Source organism: Thalassophryne amazonica, chromosome 17, assembly GCF_902500255.1.
Source record: "Thalassophryne amazonica chromosome 17, fThaAma1.1, whole genome shotgun sequence".
Classification (NCBI taxonomy): Eukaryota; Metazoa; Chordata; class Actinopteri; order Batrachoidiformes; family Batrachoididae; genus Thalassophryne; species Thalassophryne amazonica.
In genome coordinates, this window is record NC_047119.1 from 37,825,561 (window position 1) to 37,853,293 (window position 27,733).

General features: G+C 43.3%; 1 protein-coding gene and 1 long non-coding RNA gene across 2 annotated transcripts; one reads left to right on the plus strand and one right to left on the minus strand.

The window, feature by feature from the left end:
• Positions 1 to 285: 285 nt before the first annotated feature.
• Positions 286 to 24,363, minus strand: LOC117529681. The gene is made up of 3 exons (XR_004566073.1): positions 24,271 to 24,363; positions 2,751 to 2,755; positions 286 to 297 (listed from the first exon to the last, which is right to left on the minus strand). It is a non-coding gene; the product is annotated as an uncharacterized LOC117529681 (long non-coding RNA).
• On the plus strand, positions 14,972 to 27,691 carry LOC117529680 (coiled-coil domain-containing protein 152-like). Its single transcript, XM_034192525.1, has 8 exons — positions 14,972 to 15,034; positions 15,606 to 15,711; positions 17,151 to 17,219; positions 22,833 to 22,897; positions 23,270 to 23,405; positions 23,544 to 23,671; positions 23,987 to 24,094; positions 27,488 to 27,691. Exons 1-8 carry the CDS (start codon positions 14,972 to 14,974, stop codon positions 27,614 to 27,616), a joined length of 804 nt encoding a protein of 267 aa, XP_034048416.1. The 3' UTR covers positions 27,617 to 27,691.
• The last annotated feature ends 42 nt before the right edge of the window (positions 27,692 to 27,733 follow it).

Sequence of the window (27,733 nt, forward strand, 5' to 3'; positions counted from 1 at the left end):
TTCCGTTTTCTTCCACGCGTCTCTGGTTGTTTTGTCCATTTTATAGCATTGGAGATCATTGTAGATGAACAGCCTATAATTTTTTGCACCTTCGTATAAGTTTTCCCCTCTCCAATCAACTTTTTAATCAAACTACGCTGTTCTTCTGAACAATGTCTTGAACGTCCCATTTTCCTCAGGCTTTCAAAAAGAAAAGCATGTTCAACAGGTGCTGGCTTCATCCTTAAATAGGGGACACCTGATTCACACCTGTTTGTTCCACAAAATTGACAAACTCACTGACTGAATGCCACACTACTATTATTGTGAACACCCCCTTTTCTACTTTTTTTTTTTTTTACTAATAGCCCAATTTCATAGCCTTAAGAGTGTGCATATCATGAATGCTTGGTCTTGTTGTATTTGTGAGAATCTACTGAATCTACTGGCACCTTGTTTCCCATGTAACAATAAGAACTATACTCAAAACCTGGATTAATCTTTTTAGTCACATAGCACTACTATTATTCTGAACACTACTGTATGGTCACGTCTATAGATATGCTGCTCGCAGCCGCCACTCTGCTAACTCAGCAGTGGTTTTCTCTGGAAGTATAACTGGGGGCCTTCTCTTTCTGTCCCCTGATCCTGTGTACCCTCTTTCTGGCTTCGCTGACCTACTGCTGGGGTAGGACTGTCTGTGTGGGGAGGGGAGGTGACGTCCACCTCTATCTCAGTGCCCTCCTCTGGTGTGGGTGTTGGAGATCTTGGAGATCAGGGTTCAAACGCCGGACTAACAAGGCCCAACATGGCCTGTACGTGGCACAATGTGGCCCATTCATGGCACAACGTGGCCTATACACGGCATCTACGAGGATACCCGGGTATATGATTGACAGCTGCAATACATGGCCCATATGGGGCTCAGTCCTTGCCCATACAAGGCTTGAACGTGGCACATACGAGAGACAGCGAGGCACACTAGTCCTTGTAGCTGCATGGTAACTTGGATAAAGGGCCTCTAACAGCCTCGTACTCACTACTAACATGCTTCTAACATACTCATTTGTCCTCATAGTACCTCGTATTTTCAAATTGCCCACGCTAGTTTTGCTAAATTTTGAACTTCACGTAATTCGCGCAATGACGCCTCGTTAGCCAAATAGTCTGCCTCTAAGAGGAGGCATATTCTCTCACGTTTCTTGAATAACTTGACTTGTACAAAAAAAAAAAAAAAAATCATGGTACATGGCTGATTATTCATCATTCATTATTCAGTCTGACCAGGGTTTTGGTGCAGATAGTCTGTGAACCCACTCACTAACACTCCATCATATCTGCTTGTCCTCCTTGTTGATGTATTCTGATTTTCAAAATTATAATTTTGAAAATAAAGTCAGTATTTTAACTTTATAAAAAAGGCAAAAATTTGTTAGGTTTTAGCAAAATAATCATATTTATGATTTCCATCCATCCATTTTCTACATCCATCCATCCATCCATTTTCTTCCACTTTATCCGGAGTCGGGTCGTGGGGGCAGCAGCTCAAGCAAAGCCGCCGAGACCTCCCAATCCACACAAGGCGTTCCCAAGCCAGCCGAGAGATGTAGTCCCTCCAGCGTGTCCTGGGTCTTCCCCGGGGCCTCCTCCCAATGGGACATGCCCGGAACACCTCTCCAGCGAGGCGTCCAGGGGGCATCCGGAAAAGATGCCCGAGCCACATCAACTGACTCCTTTCGATGTGGAGGAGCAGCGGCTCGACTCTGAGCTCCTCCCGAGTGACCGAGCTCCTCACCCTATCTCTAAGGGAGTGCCCAGCCACCCTGCGGAGGAAACTCATCTCGGCCACTTGTACTCGCGATCTCGTTCTTTCGGTCATGACCCAAATCTCATGACCATAGGTGAGGATCGGAACGTAGCTCGATCGGTAAATCGAGAGCTTTGCCCCCCTACTCAGCTCTCTCTTCACCACGACGGTCCGATACAGCGACCACATCACTGCAGATGCTGCACCGATCCATCTATCGATCTCACGCTCCATCCATCCCTCACTCGTGAACAAGACCCTGAGATACTTAAACTCCTCCACTTGAGGCAAGGACACTCCACCGACCTGAAGAGGGCAAAGCACCTTTTTCCGGTCGAGAACCATGGCCTCGGATTTGGAGGTGCTGATTTTCATCCCGGACGCTTCACACTCGGCTGCAAACCGCCCCAATGCACGCTGAAGGTCCTGATTTGACGAGGCCAACAGAACCACATCGTCTGCAAACAGCAGAGACGAGATTCTGTGGTTCCCAAACCAGACCCCCTCTACACCCTGGCTGCGCCTAGAAATTCTGTCCATAAAAATAATGAACAGAACCGGTGACAAAGGGCAGCCCTGGCGGAGGCCAACGTGCGCTGGAAACAGGTTTGACTTACTACCGGTAATGAGAACCAAGCTCCTGCTGTGGTCGTACAGGGACCGGATAGCCCTTAGCAAAGGACCCCCGTACTCCCGGAGCACCCCCCACAGGGTGCCCAGAGGGACATGGTCGAACGCCTTCTCCAGATCCACAAAACACATGTGGACTGGTTGGGTGAACTTCCATGAACCCTCGAGCACCCGATGGAGCGTGTAGAGCTGGTCCAGTGTGCCGCGACCAGGGCGAAAACCACACTGCTCCTCCTGAATCCGAGGTTCGACCATCGGTCGAATTCTCCTCTCCAGTACTCTGGAATAGACCTTACCAGGGAGGCTGAGGAGTGTGATCCCCCATAGTTGGAACACACCCTCCAGTCCCCCTTCCTAAACAGAGGGACCACCACCCCGGTCTGCCAATCCAGAGGCACTGTCCCTGATCGCCACGCAATGTTGCAGAGGCGTGTCAGCCAAGACAGTCCCACAACATCTAGAGACTTAAGGTACTCAGGACGGACTTCATCCACCCCAGGAGCCTTGCCACTGAGAAGCTTTCTAACCACCTCGGTGACTTTGGCCCGGGTAATGGATGAGTCTGCCTCTGAGTCCCCAGTCTCTGCTTCCTCTTTGGAAGATGTGACGATGGGATTGAGGAGATCCTCGAAGTATTCCTTCCACCACCCGACAACATCCCCAGTCAGGGTCAACAGCTCCCCACCCGCACTGTAAACAGTGCTGGTGGAGAGCTGCTTCCACCTCCTGAGGCGGCAGACGGTTTGCCAGAATCTCTTTGAGGTCGACCGATAGTCCTCCTCCATGGCCTCCCCGAACTCCTCCCAGACCCGAGTTTTTGCCTCTGCGACCGCACGGTCTGCGGCATGCTTGGCCTGCCGGTACCTGTCAGCTGCCTCCGGGGTCCCACCTACCAACAAAGATAAGTAGGACTCCTTCTTCAGCTTGACGGCATCCCTTACTTCCGGCGTCCACCACCGGGTTCAGGGATTGCCGCCGCGACAGGCACCAGAGACCTTTTGACCACAGCTACGAGCGGCCGCATCAACAATGGAGGTGGAGAACATGGTCCACTCGGACTCCATGTCTCCAACCTCCCCCGGGATCTGGGAGAAGCTCTCCCGGAGGTGGGAGTTGAAGACCTCGCTGACAGAGGGTTCTGCCAGTCGTTCCCAGCAGACCCTCACGATACGTTTGGGCCTGCCAGGTCTGACCGGCTTCCTCCAATCCCAGCGGATACAACTCACCACCAGGTGGTGATCGGTCGACAGCTCTGCCCCTCTCTTCACTCGAGTGTCCGAGACACATGGCCGAAGGTCAGATGATATGACTACAAAGTCGATCATTGACCTCTGGCTCAGGGTGTCCTGGTGCCACGTGCACTTATGGACAACCTTTTGCTCGAACATGGTGTTTGTGATGGACAAACTGTGACTAGCACAGAAGTCCAGCAACTGAACACCACTCAGGTTCAGATCGGTGAGGCCATGCTTCCTGATCACCCCTCTCCAGGTCTCACTGTCGCCGCCCACATGGGCATTGAAATCCCCCAGGAGAACAATGGAGTCCCCAGTCAGAGCGCTATCTAGTACCCCTCCCAGGGACTCCAAGAAGGTCGGGTACTCTGCACTGCCGCTCGGCCCGTAGGCCGAGACAATGGTGAGAGACCTGTCCTCGACCCGAAGGCCTAGGGACGCGACCCTCTCGTTCACTGGAGTAAACTCCAACACATGGCGACTGAGCTTGGGAGCAATAAGCAATGCGACCCCAGCTCTCTGCCTCTCCCCGTGGGCAACGCCAGAAAAATGAAGCGTCTAGCCCCTCTCCAGGAGTTGGGTACCAGAGCCCAAGCTGTGAGTGGAGGTGAGCCCGACTATCTCTAGTCGGTATCTCTCAACCTCCCGCACAAGCTCAGGCTCCTTCCCCCCCAGCGAGGTGACATTCCACGTCCCAACAGCCAGGGGCTGTGAGCATGGACCTGGCCGCCGGGCCACCCGCCCTCGACCGCCGCCCAATCCTCTCTGCACCTGACCCCCATGGCACCCTCTGCAGGTGGTGAACCCACAGGAGGGTGGGCCCACGTTGCTCTTTCGGGCTGAGCCTGGCCGGGCCCCATGGGCTAACGCCCGACCACCAGGCGCTCGCGCGCGAGCCCCAACCCCAGGCCTGGATCCAGGGTGGGGCCCCGGCTCCGCCATACCGGGTGACGTCTCGGTCCTTGATTTTTTACTGGTCATGGAGGTTCTGAACTGCCCTTAGTCTGACCCGTCACCTAGGACCTGTCTGCCTTGGGAGACCCTACAAGAGGCACAAAGCCCCCGACAATATAGCTCCTAGGATCATCCGGGTACGCAAACTCCCCCACCACGATAAGGTGGCAGCTAGAGGGGGAGTTTTCTACACCCTTTTACCCCAATTAAGGGTCACGGGAACGCTGGAGCCTATACCAGCTGGAGACTAGCGTGTGAGGCATGGTACACCCTGGACAGGACACCAGTCTGTCACAGAGTCACATATAGACAAGACAATCACATTCACACACCTACGGCCAATTTTAAAGTTTCCAGTCCACCCGACCTGCATGTCTTTGGATGTGGGAGGAAGCTGAAGCACCCAGAAGGAACCCACACAAACATGGAGAGAACATGCAAATTCTACACAGAAAGGCCCCAGGTAAAAATGAACTTGAAAGGCAACAGTGCTAACGACTAAGTCAACATGCTGCCCCATATTTACGACTGACATAAAAATTCAGATTTATTATTTTGATTGTGTGTATTTTTTCACTTCACAGGCTTCCATAATACTCACATAGTATTATTTCAGCAATTTTTCTTCATCAAATCTGTTTATGAATCATATGAAATCGCAGTGAAATAAGGAGAGATTTTTGCCTGAAGTCATGAACAGAATGCCAGTCTGCCTTGGCATTACTGTTTTCCATTGCAGTCACTGAATTATCCAAAATGTGACTGTAAAAATGAAATAAATTCCTTCTATCTGGTCCTAAAATGTTAGAATCTAAGGCAGAGGCTGTAATGTTGGCTGTGCGCATGCTTGCAACTTATTGAAACAACAAGTAAACAGCCTGTTGTATTATTGTAAATTATGTTATATTAACCTGACCTGATGTTCTGAACTGCGCAGGCATAGGTCACTTATTAAACAGGTTTTATAAACAGAGAGGAGAGCAGCAGAGATGTTTTGAGCTAAATAAAGTGGCTCACATACAATTTGGGCTCCACTTCCTCAATTGTGAAACTGGAGCCAATAGTCAGCAAAGTAAGACTGCCCTAAGGTTGTTTAAAAAATGTGTTCTATTTAAATTTAACATATTGTTCCAGTTGTTTAATCAAATCATGAATTAATCTGGATAGAATACTACCATTTAATACTAAACACATATTAGACTTGCTAAGTCATAATTATGCAAATTATTGCACAATTATGCATTATGCATCCTCTTGCTTGCCTCTACTGGTGGTTGGCTCTCACTGCGGTATTGTATCACTTCCTGTTCCGGAGCACAGCGGTGTTTTTCTGTATCTGTTAGCTGTTTAATCTGCGCAGTTAGATTGATCTAGTTATCTAGATTACGATTTGTTTCCCAGTGTAATCTTTACGTGCCTTAACTAAAGCACTCCTTCTGCTGAATCACCTCTAAATTATTTACACATTATTCACTTTGCGTGTTTTTAGGAATCCACTAGCTTAGCGTAGCTACTAGCTCTTAGCCGATTTAGCATGGCGGCTTCTCCTGTCTCTCCCGCACTTTTCTGCTCTGGGTGTGAAATGTTTAGTTATTCCTCTGCCTCCTTTAGCAGTAACGGTACTTGTAATAAGTGTAGCTTATTCGTAGCTTTGGAGGCCAGGCTGGGCGAATTGGAGACTCGGCTCCGCACCGTGGAAAATTCTACAGCTAGCCAGGCCCCTGTAGTCGGTGCGGACCAAGGTAGCTTAGCCGCCGTTAGTTCCCCCCTGGCAGATCCCGAGCAGCCGGGAAAGCAGGCTGACTGGGTGACTGTGAGGAGGAAGCGTAGCCCTAAACAGAAGCCCCGTGTACACCGCCAACCCGTTCACATTTCTAACCGTTTTTCCCCACTCGACGACACACCCGCCGAGGATCAAACTCTGGTTATTGGCGACTCTGTTTTGAGAAATGTGAAGTTAGCGACACCAGCAACCATAGTCAATTGTCTTCCGGGGGCCAGAGCAGGCGAATTTGAAACTGCTGGCTAAGGCTAAGCGTAAATTTGGTAAGATTGTAATTCACGTCGGCAGTAATGACACCCGGTTACGCCAATTGGAGGTCACTAAAATTAACATTAAATCGGTGTGTAACTTTGCAAAAACAATGTCGGACTCTGTAGTTTTCTCTGGGCCCCTCCCCAATCGGACCGGGAGTGACATGTTTAGCCGCATGTTCTCCTTGAATTGCTGGCTGTCTGAGTGGTGTCCAAAAAATGAGGTGGGCTTCATAGATAATTGGCAAAGCTTCTGGGGAAAACCTGGTCTTGTTAGGAGAGACGGCATCCATCCCACTTTGGATGGAGCAGCTCTCATTTCTAGAAATCTGGCCAATTTTCTTAAATCCTCCAAACCGTGACTATCCAGGGTTGGGACCAGGAAGCAGAGTTGTAGTCTTACACACCTCTCTGCAGCTTCTCTCCCCCTGCCATCCCCTCATTACCCCATCCCCGTAGAGACGGTGCCTGCTCCCAGACTACCAATAACCAGCAAAAATCTATTTAAGCATAAAAATTCAAAAAGAAAAAATAATATAGCACCTTCAACTGCACCACAGACTAAAACAGTTAAATGTGGTCTATTAAACATTAGGTCTCTCTCTTCTAAGTCCCTGTTGGTAAATGATATAATAATTGATCAACATATTGATTTATTCTGCCTAACAGAAACCTGGTTACAGCAGGATGAATATGTTAGTTTAAATGAGTCAACACCCCCGAGTCACACTAACTGTCAGAATGCTCGTAGCACGGGCCAGGGCGGAGGATTAGCAGCAATCTTCCATTCCAGCTTATTAATTAATCAAAAACCCAGACAGAGCTTTAATTCATTTGAAAGCTTGTCTCTTAGTCTTGTCCATCCAAATTGGAAGTCCCAAAAACCAGTTTTATTTGTTATTATCTATCGTCCACCTGGTCGTTACTGTGAGTTTCTCTGTGAATTTTCAGACCTTTTGTCTGACTTAGTGCTTAGCTCAGATAAGATAATTATAGTGGGCGATTTTAACATCCACACAGATGCTGAGAATGACAGCCTCAACACTGCATTTAATCTATTATTAGACTCTATTGGCTTTGCTCAAAAAGTAAATGAGTCCACCCACCACTTTAATCATATCTTAGATCTTGTTCTGACTTATGGTATGGAAATAGAAGACTTAACAGTATTCCCTGAAAACTCCCTTCTGTCTGATCATTTCTTAATAACATTTACATTTACTCTGATGGACTACCCAGCAGTAGGGAATAAGTTTCATTACACTAGAAGTCTTTCAGAAAGCGCTGTAACTAGGTTTAAGGATATGATTCCTTCTTTATGTTCTCTAATGCCATATAACAACACAGTGCAGAGTAGCTACCTAAACTCTGTAAGGGAGATAGAGTATCTCGTCAATAGTTTTACATCCTCATTGAAGACAACTTTGGATGCTGTAGCTCCTCTGAAAAAGAGAGCTTTAAATCAGAAGTGTCTGACTCCATGGTATAACTCACAAACTCGTAGCTTAAAGCAGATAACCCGTAAGTTGGAGAGGAAATGGCGTCTCACTAATTTAGAAGATCTTCACTTAGCCTGGAAAAAGAGTCTGTTGCTCTATAAAAAAGCCCTCCGTAAAGCTAGGACATCTTTCTACTCATCACTAATTGAAGAAAATAAGAACAACCCCAGGTTTCTTTTCAGCACTGTAGCCAGGCTGACAAAGAGTCAGAGCTCTATTGAGCTGAGTATTCCATTAACTTTAACTAGTAATGACTTCATGACTTTCTTTGCTAACAAAATTTTAACTATTAGAGAAAAAATTACTCATAACCATCCCAAAGACGTATCGTTATCTTTGGCTGCTTTCAGTGATGCCGGTATTTGGTTAGACTCTTTCTCTCCGATTGTTCTGTCTGAGTTATTTTCATTAGTTACTTCATCCAGAAGTAGAGGCTTGCCTCTACTGGTGGTTGGCTCTCACTGCGGTATTGTATCACTTCCTGTTCCGGAGCACAGCGGTGTTTTTCTGTATCTGTTAGCTGTTTAATCTGCGCAGTTAGATTGATCTAGTTATCTAGATTACGATTTGTTTCCCAGTGTAATCTTTACGTGCCTTAACTAAAGCACTCCTTCTGCTGAATCACCTCTAAATTATTTACACATTATTCACTTTGCGTGTTTTTAGGAATCCGCTAGCTTAGCGTAGCTACTAGCTCTTAGCCGATTTAGCATGGCGGCTTCTCCTGTCTCTCCCGCACTTTTCTGCTCTGGGTGTGAAATGTTTAGTTATTCCTCGGCCTCCTTTAGCAGTAACGGTACTTGTAATAAGTGTAGCTTATTCGTAGCTTTGGAGGCCAGGCTGGGCGAATTGGAGACTCGGCTCCGCACCGTGGAAAATTCTACAGCTAGCCAGGCCCCTGTAGTCGGTGCGGACCAAGGTAGCTTAGCCGCCGTTAGTTCCCCCCTGGCAGATCCCGAGCAGCCGGGAAAGCAGGCTGACTGGGTGACTGTGAGGAGGAAGCGTAGCCCTAAACAGAAGCCCCGTGTACACCGCCAACCCGTTCACATTTCTAACCGTTTTTCCCCACTCGACAACACACCCGCCGAGGATCAAACTCTGGTTATTGGCGACTCTGTTTTGAGAAATGTGAAGTTAGCGACACCAGCAACCATAGTCAATTGTCTTCCGGGGGCCAGAGCAGGCGACATTGAAGGAAATTTGAAACTGCTGGCTAAGGCTAAGCGTAAATTTGGTAAGATTGTAATTCACGTCGGCAGTAATGACACCCGGTTACGCCAATCGGAGGTCACTAAAATTAACATTAAATCGGTGTGTAACTTTGCAAAAACAATGTCGGACTCTGTAGTTTTCTCTGGGCCCCTCCCCAATCGGACCGGGAGTGACATGTTTAGCCGCATGTTCTCCTTGAATTGCTGGCTGTCTGAGTGGTGTCCAAAAAATGAGGTGGGCTTCATAGATAATTGGCAAAGCTTCTGGGGAAAACCTGGTCTTGTTAGGAGAGACGGCATCCATCCCACTTTGGATGGAGCAGCTCTCATTTCTAGAAATCTGGCCAATTTTCTTAAATCCTCCAAACCGTGACTATCCAGGGTTGGGACCAGGAAGCAGAGTTGTAGTCTTACACACCTCTCTGCAGCTTCTTTCCCCCTGCCATCCCCTCATTACCCCATCCCCGTAGAGACGGTGCCTGCTCCCAGACTACCAATAACCAGCAAAAATCTATTTAAGCATAAAAATTCAAAAAGAAAAAATAATATAGCACCTTCAACTGCACCACAGACTAAAACAGTTAAATGTGGTCTATTAAACATTAGGTCTCTCTCTTCTAAGTCCCTGTTGGTAAATGATATAATAATTGATCAACATATTGATTTATTCTGCCTAACAGAAACCTGGTTACAGCAGGATGAATATGTTAGTTTAAATGAGTCAACACCCCCGAGTCACACTAACTGTCAGAATGCTCGTAACACGGGCCGGGGCGGAGGATTAGCAGCAATCTTCCATTCCAGCTTATTAATTAATCAAAAACCCAGACAGAGCTTTAATTCATTTGAAAGCTTGTCTCTTAGTCTTGTCCATCCAAATTGGAAGTCCCAAAAACCAGTTTTATTTGTTATTATCTATCGTCCACCTGGTCGTTACTGTGAGTTTCTCTGTGAATTTTCAGACCTTTTGTCTGACTTAGTGCTTAGCTCAGATAAGATAATTATAGTGGGCGATTTTAACATCCACACAGATGCTGAGAATGACAGCCTCAACACTGCATTTAATCTATTATTAGACTCTATTGGCTTTGCTCAAAAAGTAAATGAGTCCACCCACCACTTTAATCATATCTTAGATCTTGTTCTGACTTATGGTATGGAAATAGAAGACTTAACAGTATTCCCTGAAAACTCCCTTCTGTCTGATCATTTCTTAATAACATTTACATTTACTCTGATGGACTACCCAGCAGTAGGGAATAAGTTTCATTACACTAGAAGTCTTTCAGAAAGCGCTGTAACTAGGTTTAAGGATATGATTCCTTCTTTATGTTCTCTAATGCCATATAACAACACAGTGCAGAGTAGCTACCTAAACTCTGTAAGGGAGATAGAGTATCTCGTCAATAGTTTTACATCCTCATTGAAGACAACTTTGGATGCTGTAGCTCCTCTGAAAAAGAGAGCTTTAAATCAGAAGTGTCTGACTCCGTGGTATAACTCACCAACTCGTAGCTTAAAGCAGATAACCCGTAAGTTGGAGAGGAAATGGCATCTCACTAATTTAGAAGATCTTCACTTAGCCTGGAAAAAGAGTCTGTTGCTCTATAAAAAAAGCCCTCCGTAAAGCTAGGACATCTTTCTACTCATCACTAATTGAAGAAAATAAGAACAACCCCAGGTTTCTTTTCAGCACTGTAGCCAGGCTGACAAAGAGTCAGAGCTCTATTGAGCTGAGTATTCCATTAACTTTAACTAGTAATGACTTCATGACTTTCTTTGCTAACAAAATTTTAACTATTAGAGAAAAAATTACTCATAACCATCCCAAAGACGTATCGTTATCTTTGGCTGCTTTCAGTGATGCCGGTATTTGGTTAGACTCTTTCTCTCCGATTGTTCTGTCTGAGTTATTTTCATTAGTTACTTCATCCAAACCATCAACATGTTTATTAGACCCCATTCCTACCAGGCTGCTCAAGGAAGCCCTACCATTATTTAATGCTTCGATCTTAAATATGATCAATCTATCTTTGTTAGTTGGCTATGTACCACAGGCTTTTAAGGTGGCAGTAATTAAACCATTACTTAAAAAGCCATCACTTGACCCAGCTATCTTAGCTAATTATAGGCCAATCTCCAACCTTCCTTTTCTCTCAAAAATTCTTGAAAGGGTAGTTGTAAAACAGCTAACTGATCATCTGCAGAGGAATGGTCTATTTGAAGAGTTTCAGTCAGGTTTTAGAATTCATCATAGTACAGAAACAGCATTAGTGAAGGTTACAAATGATCTTCTTATGGCCTCGGACAGTGGACTCATCTCTGTGCTTGTTCTGTTAGACCTCAGTGCTGCTTTTGATACTGTTGACCATAAAATTTTATTACAGAGATTAGAGCATGCCTTAGGTATTAAAGGCACTGCGCTGCGGTGGTTTGAATCATATTTGTCTAATAGATTACAATTTGTTCATGTAAATGGGGAATCTTCTTCACAGACTAAAGTTAATTATGGAGTTCCACAAGGTTCTGTGCTAGGACCAATTTTATTCACTTTATATATGCTTCCCTTAGGCAGTATTATTAGACGGTATTGCTTAAATTTTCATTGTTACGCAGATGATACCCAGCTTTATCTATCCATGAAGCCAGAGGACACACACCAATTAGCTAAACTGCAGGATTGTCTTACAGACATAAAGACATGGATGACCTCTAATTTCCTGCTTTTAAACTCAGATAAAACTGAAGTTATTGTACTTGGCCCCACAAATCTTAGAAACATGGTGTCTAACCAGATCCTTACTCTGGATGGCATTACCCTGACCTCTAGTAATACTGTGAGAAATCTTGGAGTCATTTTTTATCAGGATATGTCATTCAAAGCGCATATTAAACAAATATGTAGGACTGCTTTTTTGCATTTACGCAATATCTCTAAAATCAGAAAGGTCTTGTCTCAGAGTGATGCTGAAAAACTAATTCATGCATTTATTTCCTCTAGGCTGGACTATTGTAATTCATTATTATCAGGTTGTCCTAAAAGTTCCCTAAAAAGCCTTCAGTTAATTCAAAATGCTGCAGCTAGAGTACTGACGGGGACTAGAAGGAGAGAGCATATCTCACCCATATTGGCCTCTCTTCATTGGCTTCCTGTTAATTCTAGAATAGAATTTAAAATTCTTCTTCTTACTTATAAGGTTTTGAATAATCAGGTCCCATCTTATCTTAGGGACCTCGTAGTACCATATCACCCCAATAGAGCGCTTCGCTCTCAGACTGCAGGCTTACTTGTAGTTCCTAGGGTTTGTAAGAGTAGAATGGGAGGCAGAGCCTTCAGCTTTCAGGCTCCTCTCCTGTGGAACCAGCTCCCAATTCAGATCAGGGAGACAGACACCCTCTCTACTTTTAAGATTAGGCTTAAAACTTTCCTTTTTGCTAAAGCTTATAGTTAGGGCTGGATCAGGTGACCCTGAACCATCCCTTAGTTATGCTGCTATAGACGTAGACTGCTGGGGGGTTCCCATGATGCACTGTTTCTTTCTCTTTTTGCTCTGTATGCACCACTCTGCATTTAATCATTAGTGATCGATCTCTGCTCCCCTCCACAGCATGTCTTTTTCCTGGTTCTCTCCCTCAGCCCCAACCAGTCCCAGCAGAAGACTGCCCCTCCCTGAGCCTGGTTCTGCTGGAGGTTTCTTCCTGTTAAAAGGGAGTTTTTCCTTCCCACTGTAGCCAAGTGCTTGCTCACAGGGGGTCGTTTTGACCATTGGGGTTTTACATAATTATTGTATGGCCTTGCCTTACAATATAAAGCGCCTTGGGGCAACTGTTTGTTGTGATTTGGCGCTATATAAAAAAAATTGATTGATTGATGCAAAGTAAGCAAGCAACAGTGGCCACATGTTGTGATTAGGAACAATCATAATTCACAAACAAAAGGTCTGTTTGTCCATGTGCCTGCATGTATAAACCTAAATATGTCCTATTGGGCCAACATTTGTATTGAAACTAATAAGAGAATTTTCAAACCTAAATATACAGTAGAGTTGGTGGTTATATAATACGGTATATAGCTTAAACCGTGTTAAATCTGAAACTTGCACACACTGGGTGTAACATGGAAAAACTTCAGGATCTATATTATAATAGCCAAGTGGCCTCTGTGTGCGTGTATACATGCATATGTATGTATGGCTTTGATCATGGAGAAACTGGGGAGAGCTGACGTTTGCCGTTTGGTATGCTTATGTATTTTGGGTCAAGGATAAATGCTGCGGAAATGAAAAGTTGATAGAGCTAATATTTTTTGGAGAAATTAGGGATATTAGCTATCAACAGTGAACAATGGACACTGTGCTGCAATGCACCATGGGAGTTATGGGTTTTGTGGTTTTAAGTGTTGTTATTGTGCTTCATGTTAGTTTAACAGTGTTGTTAGTGTTATTAATTTATTGTGTTTTGGTAGTTTAGTTGGTTTAGTCAGTTTAGTTAAGTGTCATGTTGCCATTACCATGAGTGGGAAGTGTAGTGCATTTGATGTCTTCCCCCACCATCTCTGTTTGTGGGTGTGCAAAAATAAAAGCACCTGCTTGGGGCAGAATGGAAAATAAGACAAAAAGCTATAGCTTCTTCTGCGCAGCTCCCCACAATGTATTAAAAGAGAAGTGGTATCTGTGTACATGTATGTATGCATTTGTGTGTACGTGCATGTGTATAATTTGATCACGCACAAACTGGGGAGAGCTGACATTTTCTGTATGGTATGCTTATGTATTTTGGGTCATGGATGAATGTCACCAAAACAGAACGTTGATAGGGCTAATATTTTTGGAGAAACTACGGATATTATCGAACAACACTAAACAATGGACACTGATTGGACACTGGATGGATGGACACTGACACGCCATTTCAGCAGGGGCAGTAAATCATATATATTAAAAGGGAAGTGGTGTGTGTGTGTGTGTGTGTGTGTGTGTGTGTGTGTGTGTGTGTGTGTGTGTGTGTGTGTGTGTGTGTGTGTGTGTGTGTGTGTGTGTGTGTGTGTGTGTGTGTGTGTGTGTGTGTGTGTGTGTAAAACATACAGTGTCAGAACATAAAAGATATACTTCAGCCCATGTCGCCTAATTTCACTATCAGAGTGATCAAGCCAATTAAATGCATGGTACAAATTACATACGGGGGTTACTCAGCTCGTGATTTCAGTCATGTCTTTTTGAGATATCCTGCAGACACACAAACACAGTCACAATCCACAGCTATAAAATGACACGTCATTCAATGAAATAATGTAATTGATGTACTTTTACCAGTTATTTTAAGGTGTATACCCAATGAGAACTTTTTCTTCTAATTTTTTTATACAACTGTTTACAGTGGCAGTACATGCAGATTTCAGAATTATGAATGTTGACATTTCATTTTACTTTATTTGTTTAATGATTAACCATGATGCTCACTATAACACAACACAGGCAGTAATATGTAAGCTAGCATCTGCGCTATCAGAGTGACATCATTTTTATTTTTACCTCTTTAGGACAGCAAGCGTTAACTTCAGCATTGTTAGGGGCTTGAAAGAGTGCTTCACTGCAAACTCACGTGTTTTCTTAAAGAAGTAAAATGATTAAGTTAAACTGTGTTTCTCTTGACAACTTTATGAAGGAGTTTACTCTAATAGAACAGGTAAGTTAGCATTCAGCTAACTGGTAGCTAATCAGTGATCGTGCTGTTTGAGATACTTTACTTGTTATTCAGGCTTTAACATTTCATGAAATAGCAATTTCAAGATTGATGACAATTAAATGTGTGTTTTATCATACTTAAATACTCAAGTGAACTTACAGGGCAGGTTTGACATGTAAAAACTTGTATGCACTCTTTAAAAAAATGATGAGTCACTCAGCGCAGATGCTAGCTTACATATTACTGCCTGTGCTTTGTCATGCTGAGCATCATGGTTAATCATTAAATGAACAAAGTAATTAATTAATTATTTGATCAGGGGTCTAATTTTTTTATATCCAGTGAATGCAATATGCTTCCGTAATAAGTAGAACTTCAAGAAGAACTGTTACTTGTTTCACATCAAGGAACAAGTGACATTTGTAGAGAAATTTTAGACTGAGAAGATTTCTTTCACAAAGTGTTTCCTGGAACTGGTCTTTGGGGCTGTGGGCATTTATTAATGATCTATTTACATTCTTATGCATTTTCAAAAAGGTGCAGTTTTTGACTTTGTGTGTTTATTATACAGAAAATCACAGGAATGAATGCCAAAAACAACATGTTGGAGATCATGCTGGAGGATGTCAACAGAGTCCTGAAATTCTCTCAGAACAAGGAGAAAAGTCTGATTGAAGGTGTTTTTTTATTTAAATGCTTTTTGGATCCCCCTATCTGAGGATTTTGATATTTATTTTGTTTTTTGCATTAATGCTTATTTGCATGACTTTGTGCAAGCAGGAGAGTAGCACAGTGGCATTAATATTCACTTTTCATAATAAAATACACAAAAATGACAGCGCAAATTACATCAATACACATACTATCAGAGCATTTGTAACAAACTGACAAAGAACTTTGCATTAAAAGTATACTGAAAATAGCACAAATGATTGAAAGATATTGTGGAAGTCCAGATATTTAAACAATTAGCTTATTTTTTAATCATAATATTTTATTTGGTATTTGTGTTTCGCCCTCTGGTGGTGATTTTTAAAATGTCCATCTTCCCAAAATCAATTCTAGGAATAAAGTTATGAATTTGTAATCATTAAGCAATCAAACCAGATTCAGATAATAATAATAATAATAAGTGGGCTGTAACTGAATGTGGATGCTGAAACACATGAGAATATGATTCCCATTTGATTTGGATACTTTGAATAGAAACGGTTTAAATTTAAAATGTTACACCACAGCTAATATTACATAAGTATGATCATGTTGGTCCTTCACAAAGTGTGTTTGTTTCAAATTAAAAATAAATGAAAACCAATTGAGCTGTACTCTCATTCTCAGTTATGCATGGTCACATATGTTCACAATATACTATAAGACATTTCAGACACTGAAAACTGACACAATTACTTTATCTACAAATGAAACAACATGAAATCAGTTACACACTCATCACCAGTAGCTTATCCAAGATTGGGTTGCGTGGGGCTGGAGTCTATCCCAGCAGTCACAGGGTGTGAGGCAGGGTACACCCTGGACAAGACGCCAGTCTGTTTCAGAAAAAATCAGTTTCAGCATTTTCCAAAATTTATTTCCTGGTGGAATTAATTAAAAAATGAAGACAAGACTAAGACGATACCTTTAGGTATCAGACCAATACTAATTAATTGTGTAAATGTTACTCAGTTACATTTTGGATTAATTTGCCTGGAAGTACCATCTGCATGTGTTTATAACTTTTAAATATGTTTTTGCAAATTGTCAGCACTTTTTAAATTTAGTAAAATGGTCTTTGCCTTTGGTATGCTGCTGTATTGTAAGTTTTACATCTGGTAATCACTCCACCCTTGTCTATCTTCTGGAGCCTTTTCCTCCAGCCTTTGGTATGAGTCTTTCCTTTTCATGTTATCCAGCATCATTATTATTTTCATTCCTCGTGGCCTTTTTCCTTCCATCCTTCCCTTAATAGCATCTTTCAATTGTCCATTGTGCAAATTGCAAAATGGTATTTTGTCAAATTTCTTTCATCTTTCTTTCTTTTATTCTATTATTCTGAATCCTCCATTGATCTGACTCAAAATAAAGATGCAGATAATATTTATTTTTCACCATCTTGCAGAAAGAGACGGCCTCCTGGTAACAGTCAGCAGACTCCATCAGACTGTGCAGGATCAGTGTAACCTCAGAGGTAATGTTTCAATAACAATGGAAACACAAACTCACTAGCATGTATTTAAGTGTGTACAGTGTCTGCAATTAAAGGACAAGTTCATTTTGTAAAAACCAGAGTCATAATAAAACACTGTTCACCACCAAGCCTCTGAGTCCTGTTCTCGTCTTCGACAGTTGTATGAGAGAGAGCCTTTTTCCCCACAGACTGGTGAAAAGTTAATTCAAAAGGTATCAATGGGGCACCTGCAGTTAATGAACTTAAAAGGTACAGTGTAGTTAATCATGCATTCAAACAAGCTTAAGAGAAAACACTTTAAAGGTGTGATATCTCACAGAGAAAACAGGATGACATTTAACTAAACATCTGGAATTTATCTGCTCAACACAATTCGCAACAAAATCAGATGTAGTAACTGTTAAAGATTGAGTGGCTATTGCACACTGGGACAAAGACATCTTAGTAATGTTGTTAGTAAAATATTAACAAAAATTTCAAACAAATTGCAAAGACGTTTTTGGAATGAAAACTTCTAAAGGCCCCTGACGCTTGCACAACTTTGATGCACGCACTTGCACGCTCTGTGTTGTGCAAGAGAGTAAACTTGTCTTTAACAGGTGTAGACTGAACATGAGAGAGGCGTTGGCGCGTGCAATTGCGCAAAGAGAATTTTTGAAATGTTCAAAAAAATCTTTCATACATAAATGTAGTGCAATGTTGTGCGATCAGCTTGCCAACACTACGTGCAGCTCGTCAAGTCAAGTAAAGAAGTGAACAGTGTGAGGGGTTGTGTCAGCAAACCACATCAGAGCGCAGCTCATCTGAACGATGTACGAGGTCTGTCAATAAAGTAAGGGTCCTTTTTATTTTTTTCAAAAACTATATGGATTTCATTCATATGTTTTTACGTCAGACATGCTTGAACCCTCGTGCGCATGCGTGAGTTTTTCCACGCCTGTCGGTGACGTCATTCGCCTGTGAGCACTCCTTGTGGGAGGAGTCATCCAGCCCCTCGTCGGAATTCCTTTGTCTGAGAAGTTGCTGAGAGACTGGCGCGTTGTTTGATCAAACTTTTTTCTAAACCTGTGAGACACATCGAAGTGGACACGGTTCGAAAAATGAAGCTGGTTTTCAGTGAAAATTTTAACAGCTGATGAGAGATTTTGAGGTGATTCTGTCGCTTTAAGGACTTTTCACGGTGCGAGACGTCGCGCTGCGCTCTCAGGCAGCGTCATCAGCCTGTTCAAGCTGAAAACCTCCACATTTCAGGCTCTATTGATCCAGGACGTCGTGAGAGAACAGAGAAGTTTCAGAAGAAGTCGGTTTCAGTATCTCGTCAGTAGTTTTACATCCTCATTGAAGACAACTTTGGATGCTGTAGCTCCTCTGAAAAAGAGAGCTTTAAATCAGAAGTGTCTGACTCCGTGGTATAACTCACAAACTTGTAGCTTAAAGCAGATAACCCGTAAGTTGGAGAGGAAATGGCGTCTCACTAATTTAGAAGATCTTCACTTAGCCTGGAAAAAGAGTTTGTTGCTCTATAAGAAAGCCCTCCGTGAAGCTAGGACATCTTTCTACTCATCACTAATTGAAGAAAATAAGAACAACCCCAGGTTTCTTTTCAGCACTGTAGCCAGGCTGACAAAGAGTCAGAGCTCTATTGAGCTGAGTATTCCATTAACTTTAACTAGTGATGACTTCATGACTTTCTTTGCTAACAAAATTATGACTATTAGAGAAAAAATTACTCATAACCATCCCAAAGATGTATCGTTATCTTTGGCTGCTTTCAGTGATGCCGGTATTTGGTTAGACTGTTTCTCTCCGATTGTTCAGAGTTATTTTCATTAGTTACTTCATCCAAACCATCAACATGCTTATTAGACCCCATTCCTGCCAGGCTGCTCAAGGAAGTCCTACCATTATTTAATGCTTCAATCTTAAATATGATCAATCTATCTTTGTTAGTTGGTTATGTACCACAGGCCTTTAAGGTGGCAGTAATTAAACCATTACTTAAAAAGCCATCACTTGACCCAGCTATCTTAGCTAATTATAGGCCAATCTCCAACCTTCCTTTTCTCTCAAAGATTCTTGAGAGGGTAGTTGTAAAACAGCTAACTGATCACCTGCAGAGGAATGGTCTATTTGAAGAGTTTCAGTCAGGTTTTAGAATTCATCATAGTACAGAAACAGCATTAGTGAAGGTTACAAATGATCTTCTTATGGCTTCGGACAGTGGACTTATCTCTGTGCTTGTTCTGTTGGACCTCAGTGCTGCTTTTGATACAGTTGACCATAAAATTTTATTACAGAGATTAGAGCATGTCATGGGTATTAAAGGCACTGCGCTGCGGTGGTTTGAATCATATTTGTCTAATAGATTACAGTTTGTTCATGTAAATGGGGAATCCTCTTCACAGACTAAAGTTAATTATGGAGTTCCACAAGGTTCTGTGCTAGGACCAATTTTATTCACTTTATACATGCTTCCCTTGGGCAGTATTATTAGACGGTATTGCTTAAATTTTCATTGTTACGCAGATGATACCCAGCTTTATCTATCCATGAAGCCAGAGGATACACACCAATTAGCTAAACTGCAGGATTGTCTTACAGACATAAAGACATGGATGACCTCTAATTTCCTGCTTTTGAACTCAGATAAAACTGAAGTTATTGTACTTGGCCCCACAAATCTTAGAAGCATGGTGTCTAGCCAGGTCGTTACTCTGGATGGCATTTCCCTGATCTCTAGTAATACTGTGAGAAATCTTGGAGTTATTTTTGATCAGGATATGTCATTCAAAGCGCATATTAAACAAATATGTAGGACTGCCTTTTTGCATTTACGCAATATCTCTAAAATCAGAAAGGTCTTGTCTCAGAGTGATGCTGAAAAACTAATTCATGCATTTATTTCCTCTAGGCTGGACTATTGTAATTCATTATTATCAGGTTGTCCTAAAAGTTCCCTAAAAAGCCTTCAGTTGGTTCAAAATGCTGCAGCTAGAGTACTGACGGGGACTAGCAGGAGAGAGCATATCTCACCCGTGTTGGCCTCTCTTCATTGGCTTCCTGTTAATTCTAGAATAGAATTTAAAATTCTTCTTCTTACTTATAAGGTTTTGAATAATCAGGTCCCATCTTATCTTAGGGACCTCGTAGTACCATATTACCCCATTAGAGCGCTTCGCTCTCAGACTGCGGGCTTACTTGTGGTTCCTAGGGTTTGTAAGAGTAGAATGGGAGGCAGAGCCTTCAGCTTTCAGGCTCCTCTCCTGTGGAACCAGCTCCCAATTCAGATCAGGGAGACAGATACCCTCTCTACTTTTAAGATTAGGCTTAAAACTTTCCTTTTCGCTAAGGCTTATAGTTAGGGCTGGATCGGGTGACCCTGGACCATCCCTTGGTTATGTTGCTTTAGACGTAGACTGTGGGGGGTTCCCATGATGCACTGTTTCTTTCTTTTTTTTGCTCCGTATGCATCACTCTGCATTTAATCATTAGTGATCGATCTCTGCCCCCCTTCTCGGCATGTCTTTTTCCTGGTTCTTTCCCTCAGCCCCAACCAGTCTCAGCAGAAGACTGCCCCTCCCTGAGCCTGGTTCTGCTGGAGGTTTCTTCCTGTTAAAAGGGAGTTTTTCCTTCCCACTGTGGCCAAGTGCTTGCTCATAGGGAGTCGTTTTGACCGTTGGGGTTTTTCATGGTTATTGTATGGCCTTGCCTTGCAGTGTGGAGCGCCTTGGGGCAACTGTTTGTTGTGATTTGGCGCTATATAAGAAAAAAGTTGATTGATTGATTGATTTTATCCGGATATTCCACTGTTAAAGGAGATTTTTTTAATGAAAGACGTGCGGACGGATCCGCGCGTCGGGACGCAGCCGACGCGGTGCGGCGGCACAGGAAAAACACCTCCGTGTTGATAACCATTTGTAAAATCCAGGCAGCTTTTGATGGCTTTCAGTGGAGTGAGTATATGAGAAATTGTTTAACAGGCTGGACATGTTCCAACTTGTCCTTAAGGCTTTCAACAGAGGTGTTTTTCCTGTGGCGGAGCGTCGCGGCGGCTGCGTCCCGACGCGCGGACCCGTCCGCACGTCTTTCATTAAAAAAATCTCCTTTAACAGTGGAATATCCGGATAAAATGCTGAAACCGACTTCTTCTGAAACTTCTCTGTTCTCTCACAACGTCCTGGATCAATAGAGCCTGAAATGTGGAGGTTTTCAGCTTGAACAGGCTGATGACGCCGCCTGAGAGCGCTGCGCGACGTCTCGCACCGTGAAAAGTCCTTAAAGCGACAGAATCACCTCAAAATCTCTCATCAGCCGTTAAAATTTTCACTGAAAACCAGCTTAATTTTTCGAACCGTGTCCACTTCGATGTGTCTCACAGGTTTAGAAAAAATTTTGATCAAACAAAGCGCCAGTCTCTCAGCAACTTCTCAGACAAAGGAATTCCGACGAGGGGCTGGACGACTCCTCCCACAAGGAGTGCTCACAGGCGAATGACGTCACCGACAGGCGTGGAAAAACTCATGCATGCGCACGAGGGTTCAAGCATGTCTGACGTAAAAACATATGAATGAAATCCATATAGTTTTTGAAAAAAATAAAAAGGACCGTTACTTTATTGACAGCCCTCGTATAACAAGAGGTTAAATCTATCACAAACATACTTTTACAGCTGCTCACAAGAAGGACAGAACATGCAACTGTTTTACCAAGCCATGACAGTGTAGCTAAACATGACTAATAATTACCTTTTTAGACGGCTCCAAATGCTTTCTCCAGCTCATTCAGCATGCGCGCACGCGAGAAGAAGACCACTGTGGGTCTGTGTTGCAGTATAGCGCAGCACCCCAGCACTCATCACCACAGAGGTCACACCTGATCCCATCTCCTGTCTTTTTTTAAATAAAAACCTTTGTGCCGTAGTATTCGGGGTGGGAAGTGGGGGGGTAGGGGGGAGTCTGGTGTGTACTGTGGAATATAATCCTGGCAGCGCACTCCTCTTCCCTTCTCCAGTGCTACACACTACACAATCTCCCCAATATATATCCTGAGTCTTGCCGCTTGTGCTGCAAGCATGGCACACATAGGGCTGGACAGTGAGATGTACTTCTGTCTTGCGGGCTGCAGAATGATCATTACCTGCACAATGACCATGTGTCACTCGCCAGTCTTATGGTCATCTCAAAGTCATTACCAGCCATGCTCCTGACTTGCTTCCACCGTACGATGGGGGTATGGTCCCTGTAGGTGTTGTATGCATTCTTGATTGTTTTGCCAGACCTGTAGAATTTGCATGTGTGGGCTCAAAACTCTTCACGGAGAGTCTGAAACCTTCTACAGCGCTGCACACATGCACATAACACGCAGGTCTTATGCACTGTTTTGCCATTTTTTTTCCCCTGTAGACTATCTGTAGCAGCCCCTACAGCGGGTTGCGAGTGAGGCCTTAGATTTTGTTGATGTGATGATACATTTGCATACAGTTTTATTTTGCAGCATTTGGATTCTGTACCCCAAATGTATCACCCCTAAAATATAATAACAATACAGAAGAAACTGCACAAGGTTTTAAGGATTTTAAATTATGTAACTCTTCTGAAACTGTTTCTGTTGTAGCGGAGAATGAAAGACTGAAGAAGGATGTGGCAGACCTGAAACGGCAGAATGACAAAATAGCCGAGGTGAGCTTTAAAATTAGATTGGAAGTGCGGACTTCTATAGATCAACAATTTAAAGACTTTATAAAAGGTACAGTGATGATGATAGTTGCACAGTTGTAGTATCTCCTGCATGCACTTCCTTAGCAACGGCAACATACTAAACAACATATTCCATAGGTCTTGCCTAACTGGAAAAATTCACAGAGAAAAAGTTACATGATCATTTCCATCTTTATACATGTGCATTTTAAAGTCAGTACCACAATATGACTCTGAGAATAGATTATATCATACTCTTTCTGAAAAAAGTGGTGCAGATTCTCCATATTATTTGTCCACTTGTAATCTCTTCCTCACCAGTGATGTGGTCGTTCTCTTCAATGTTGTCATTAGGACAAACAGGCTGAGATTCAGCTGCTCCTGAATGACATGAGAGCAGAAGAGCAGAGCCATAGGAGGGTGCTAGAGACCTTGAAAGAGCAGTCCAGGAGAGAAGTTGAGGAGTCCCGCAGGGAGGCTTTAAATTGGTGTAAGACTTCACAAATGACACAATATGCTGTACATAAAACATAGTGACAGCCCCCCTACAGTTAACTTTCATCTATTGCATGCTGATAATTAGTGGCAATTACATGCATTTGTTTAAACGGTTGTTGCATTATTTCAGTGGAAGATAAAGATGCTGAAGTAAAGCAGCTGTTGGAGAAGAAAGATGCAGATCTGGAGGTGATAAAGAAGAGGCTGAAGGAGCAAGAACGGGAGAGACAGAGCGAGCTCCTGAAATTACAGATGGAGGTAAACTCCTTCAGTGGGAAGACTGGGGGGTTCTAATGGTGACCTGGGTAAATCACACTTTAAATGTTTATTTTCAAGCAACTAGTCACTATAATTTAAATGACCACCTTCTTTCTAGGGGTTATTTCATGAGGAACGTATTGCCATAGCTCTGGTTTTGGCTTAACGTGTGTGTGTGTGTGTGTGTGTGTGTGTGTGTGTGTGTGTGTGTGTGTGTGTGTGTGTGTGTGTGTGTGTGTGTGTGTGTGTGTGTGTGTGTGTGTGTGTGTGTGTGTGTGTGTGTGTGTGTGTGTGTGTGTGTGTGTGTTTCGGCAGTTTGGTGCAAAGTTAGCCAGAGTTGAGAATACAGCCCAGTGGAACCACCAGCAGCAGCAACAGCAGCAGCACGGTTCCAACCTTCTACCACAGAATGTCTTCAGGAGGGTCGGCACATTTTTACTTTTACCCACATTATAGGATTAGCAAAACACTCATCAGTTAAGTTACAAAAAAATTGATTATTGGTGGTAGTAGTCGTGTTATTATTATTTTAATTGTATAGCACTGTGCAGCAGTTATCACAAAAATCATTGTCATGTTTAACTTAATGCCCCAGTCACATTATGACAGATCAAGGAAACGTATGAGGAACTGATTCTATACGTTTGTGTTAATTTTTGTCCAACAAAAGTAATTTTCCCATCTGCAAAACGCGCACTGTCTGATATTCGTCTGAAAGTTTGGGCGTGTTCAAAACTTTCAGACAGATTTAGCTGAGATCAACTGACAGAGAACTTTGCCGCTGCTTGTGCGTTTTTTGCGTTTTTTTTGTCCTCTGCAAGTCATGTATTTTTCCTGCCGTTGTCCAACTGTTCATTCTGGCATTCTTATTGGTCAAAAGTCCAGCAAGTGGAGCTTGAAGAAATAGACAACCCGCTCTCTTTCTGCCTCTCTGTCTATCCCTCCCTCTCTTTCACTCACTCGCTCTCTCTCTCTCGCTGCCTTTCACAAGGTTTTCCTTGCTACCAATCACCTCAGCAGGTGTCTTCAGAGATGATCAGGATTTTAAATTGAAGAGAGGAGCTCATCAGTAAAACCACCTGCTGAGGTAATCACTTGCAAGGAAAAACATGCACCGTCTTGGCCTGTCACAGCACACACTGTTACCCACCCCTTCCCCCACACTAACCCTTTCATTGGGTGCTGTGAGAGGATGGATAATATATTTCCGACATTGGATGAACCGACCAATTACAGCTAGCAATAGTAGGTGGAACCCAATTACATCACAAGATATGATGCTCATACATGTCTCAGTGTGGCAGATGGTGCCTGTAAAAGCTTCATACAGCGCATCCAGAAAGTATTCAGTAATATCAGTGATATAGGGGTGCTCTTGACTGTTCCATCAAGTGGTGATACATGATAGCTGCCATTTTTGAGGTAAAACACCAAAGTTTTGTTGACTAAAATAAGATTAGCCTACTCTGTTCGGGGTAAAAAACTTTAGTTGGGTAACGCAAAACTTTAGCCGACTAAGTGCTTTGTGTGACGACTAACGTAAAAAATAGTCAACCAAGTGAGTTTATTGTACAAAACAAGATTAGACTGTTTTATGAAACTGGGCTCAAGACTCTTCTTAGAGCTGGCCACCCGTCTAAACTGAGCGATCAGGTGAGAAGGACCTTAGTCAGGGAGGTGACCAAGAACCCGATGGTCACTCTTTCAGAGCTCCAGCATTCCTCTGTGGAGAGAAGAGAACCTTCCAGAAGGACAACCATCTCTGCAGCAATCCACCTGTTGTGTGGGCCGCTGAAGAGGAGGTACTGCTGGCCCACCACCACCAGATGGCGCCCTGCTTGAAGTGCGGGCTTCAAGCACGAGAGGGCGTCGGAGCAACAGAGAGTGACAGCTGTCACTCATCACCAGCACCAGCTGTCACTCATCATCCACATCACCATAAAAGCCGGACTGCAACTGTACCTCCCCGCCGAAAAATCAGCAACCAAGAGGTAATCTGTCTCTATTGTAATTTCTCTGCTACAACTGAACTCTTCTTTGCAGCCGTTTGCCCTGTGTTGTCCTTATCAGAGCTGGCGTAAAGGCGTGACCGCGACGACTTCGCATCACGCTCCATCTCAGATAACTGGTTATACAGGAGCCGCACGAGTGTGTGATTGGAGGTGGAGGTGCTCCCCCCATAAAAGAACATTAACTGTGAGTGGACTACTGAGTGTGCGGACTCACACTCACCTGGACTTTCTCTATTCTCTGCCAGAAGTACCAGGGTCGACAGCCGAAGGCAGAGGCCACCTGGGGACTCGGGACTTGGCGGCTCCAGTGTTCTTCAGGCCCGTTGGTGGTGGAAGCTGTGTGGGAATCAGCTCTTCTCTCGCCAGAGGTCTTCTATCTTCGAGCCTGCCCACACGTCACCTGGTGTATTATTGGCAATCCATATTTCTGTCTGTATTCCGTTGTGTGTTTTCACAACATTAAATTGTTACTCGTTGGCTTATCCATTGTCTGTTCCTTAGCGCCCCCTGTTGTGGGTCCGTGTCACGACACTTTCCCAACACCACCATTCAGGCATGTTTGATAGAGTGGCCAGATGGAAGCCACTCCTTAGTAAAAGGCACATGGCAGCCCAACTGGAGTTTGTCAAAAGACACCTGAAGGACTTTCAGACCATGAGAAACAAAATTCTCTGGTCTGATGAGACAAAGACTGAACTCTTTGGTGTGAATGCCAGGTGTCATGTTTGGAGAAAACCAGGTACCATCCCTACAGTGAAGCATGGTGGTGGCAGCATCTTGCTGTGGGGATGTTTTTCAGCAGCAGGAACTGGGAGACTAGTCTGTACATTGCTGCATTCATCTTTCCCTCAATCCTGAGACATCCTGGATGAAAACCTGCTCCAGAGCGCTCTTGACCTCAAACTGGGGCGACGGTTCGTCTTTCAGCAGGACAATGACCCTAAGAACACAGCCAAGATATCGCGCCAAGCTTGTGGCATCATAGTCAAGAAGACTTGAGGCTGTAATTGCTGCCAAATGTGCATCAACAAAATATTGAGCAAAGGGTGTGAATACTTACGTACGGGTTCTTTCTTAGTTTTTTTTTTTTTTCAAATTTATGAGGGAAAATAATTTATTTAGGTCAAGACTGTTGAAATCCACACGGACACGATTCACCACGTGCATTTGAAGATGAGATCCAGACATGACGGAAAGTATCAGATTGCAGTTCTCTAATTTCATTGAACGTCGATCAGGTTATGTGTTGTTTTTGGAGGCCAGTGCCATGCAGTTACTTGTCCAACTCGGCATACTCATCAGGGCACAAACAACCAAACCAAACATTCTACAGGTGTGCATGTTAAAGCTGCAGCTTTGGTGCACAATCTCAGTGGATGCAGATGCAGTCTTGCTTGTTTTGATTATCTTTTTCTTGCGTTTGCCAGTTTGTGTCCACGGCATGCAGAAGTAATCTCAGATCAGAGACAAGTCATTATTCTATTAGACCTGACCTACACGTCTCATCTTGTTAGTCTTCACCTTCTAAGCAATCTCCTCTCAGTGATTCATCTACGTGTCTTTAACAGTGTGTGAGTTAAAACATTTTAGTCAGTGTTAATATGCGCTCTTATTTAAATGATAGCTGGAGAAATGATCCGTCCCTACACTTTAAAAACCTGAGCCACATTGGCAAAGGCCTGAATTTGCATATTTACCAAGAATCACAGAATGAGAGACCGGATAAATTAATTCATGTGTGTTATTTTATGGTCGTCACAGTAGTAGTGGTAGTAATCTGGATTAACTGTGTGTGTTTCCTCAGAAGCTTCAGTTCTTCCAGGAGGAGAAGAACAAGGAGATTGTGGCTCTGCGTCAGAGAATTAAAGAACTGGAAGAAAATCAGCGTGTCAACAGCCTCAGTGACAACCGCCTTAAGAAGAGGAAAATCTAGTTATCACAAATTTACAATCCTTCCATTTCTAACAAGCTAACTACAGTTCATGCAACTTGTAAACAAATGAGTTCTGCAGGAGGAGACGTTACCAGAATGTTTAAAACCCAGTTATTT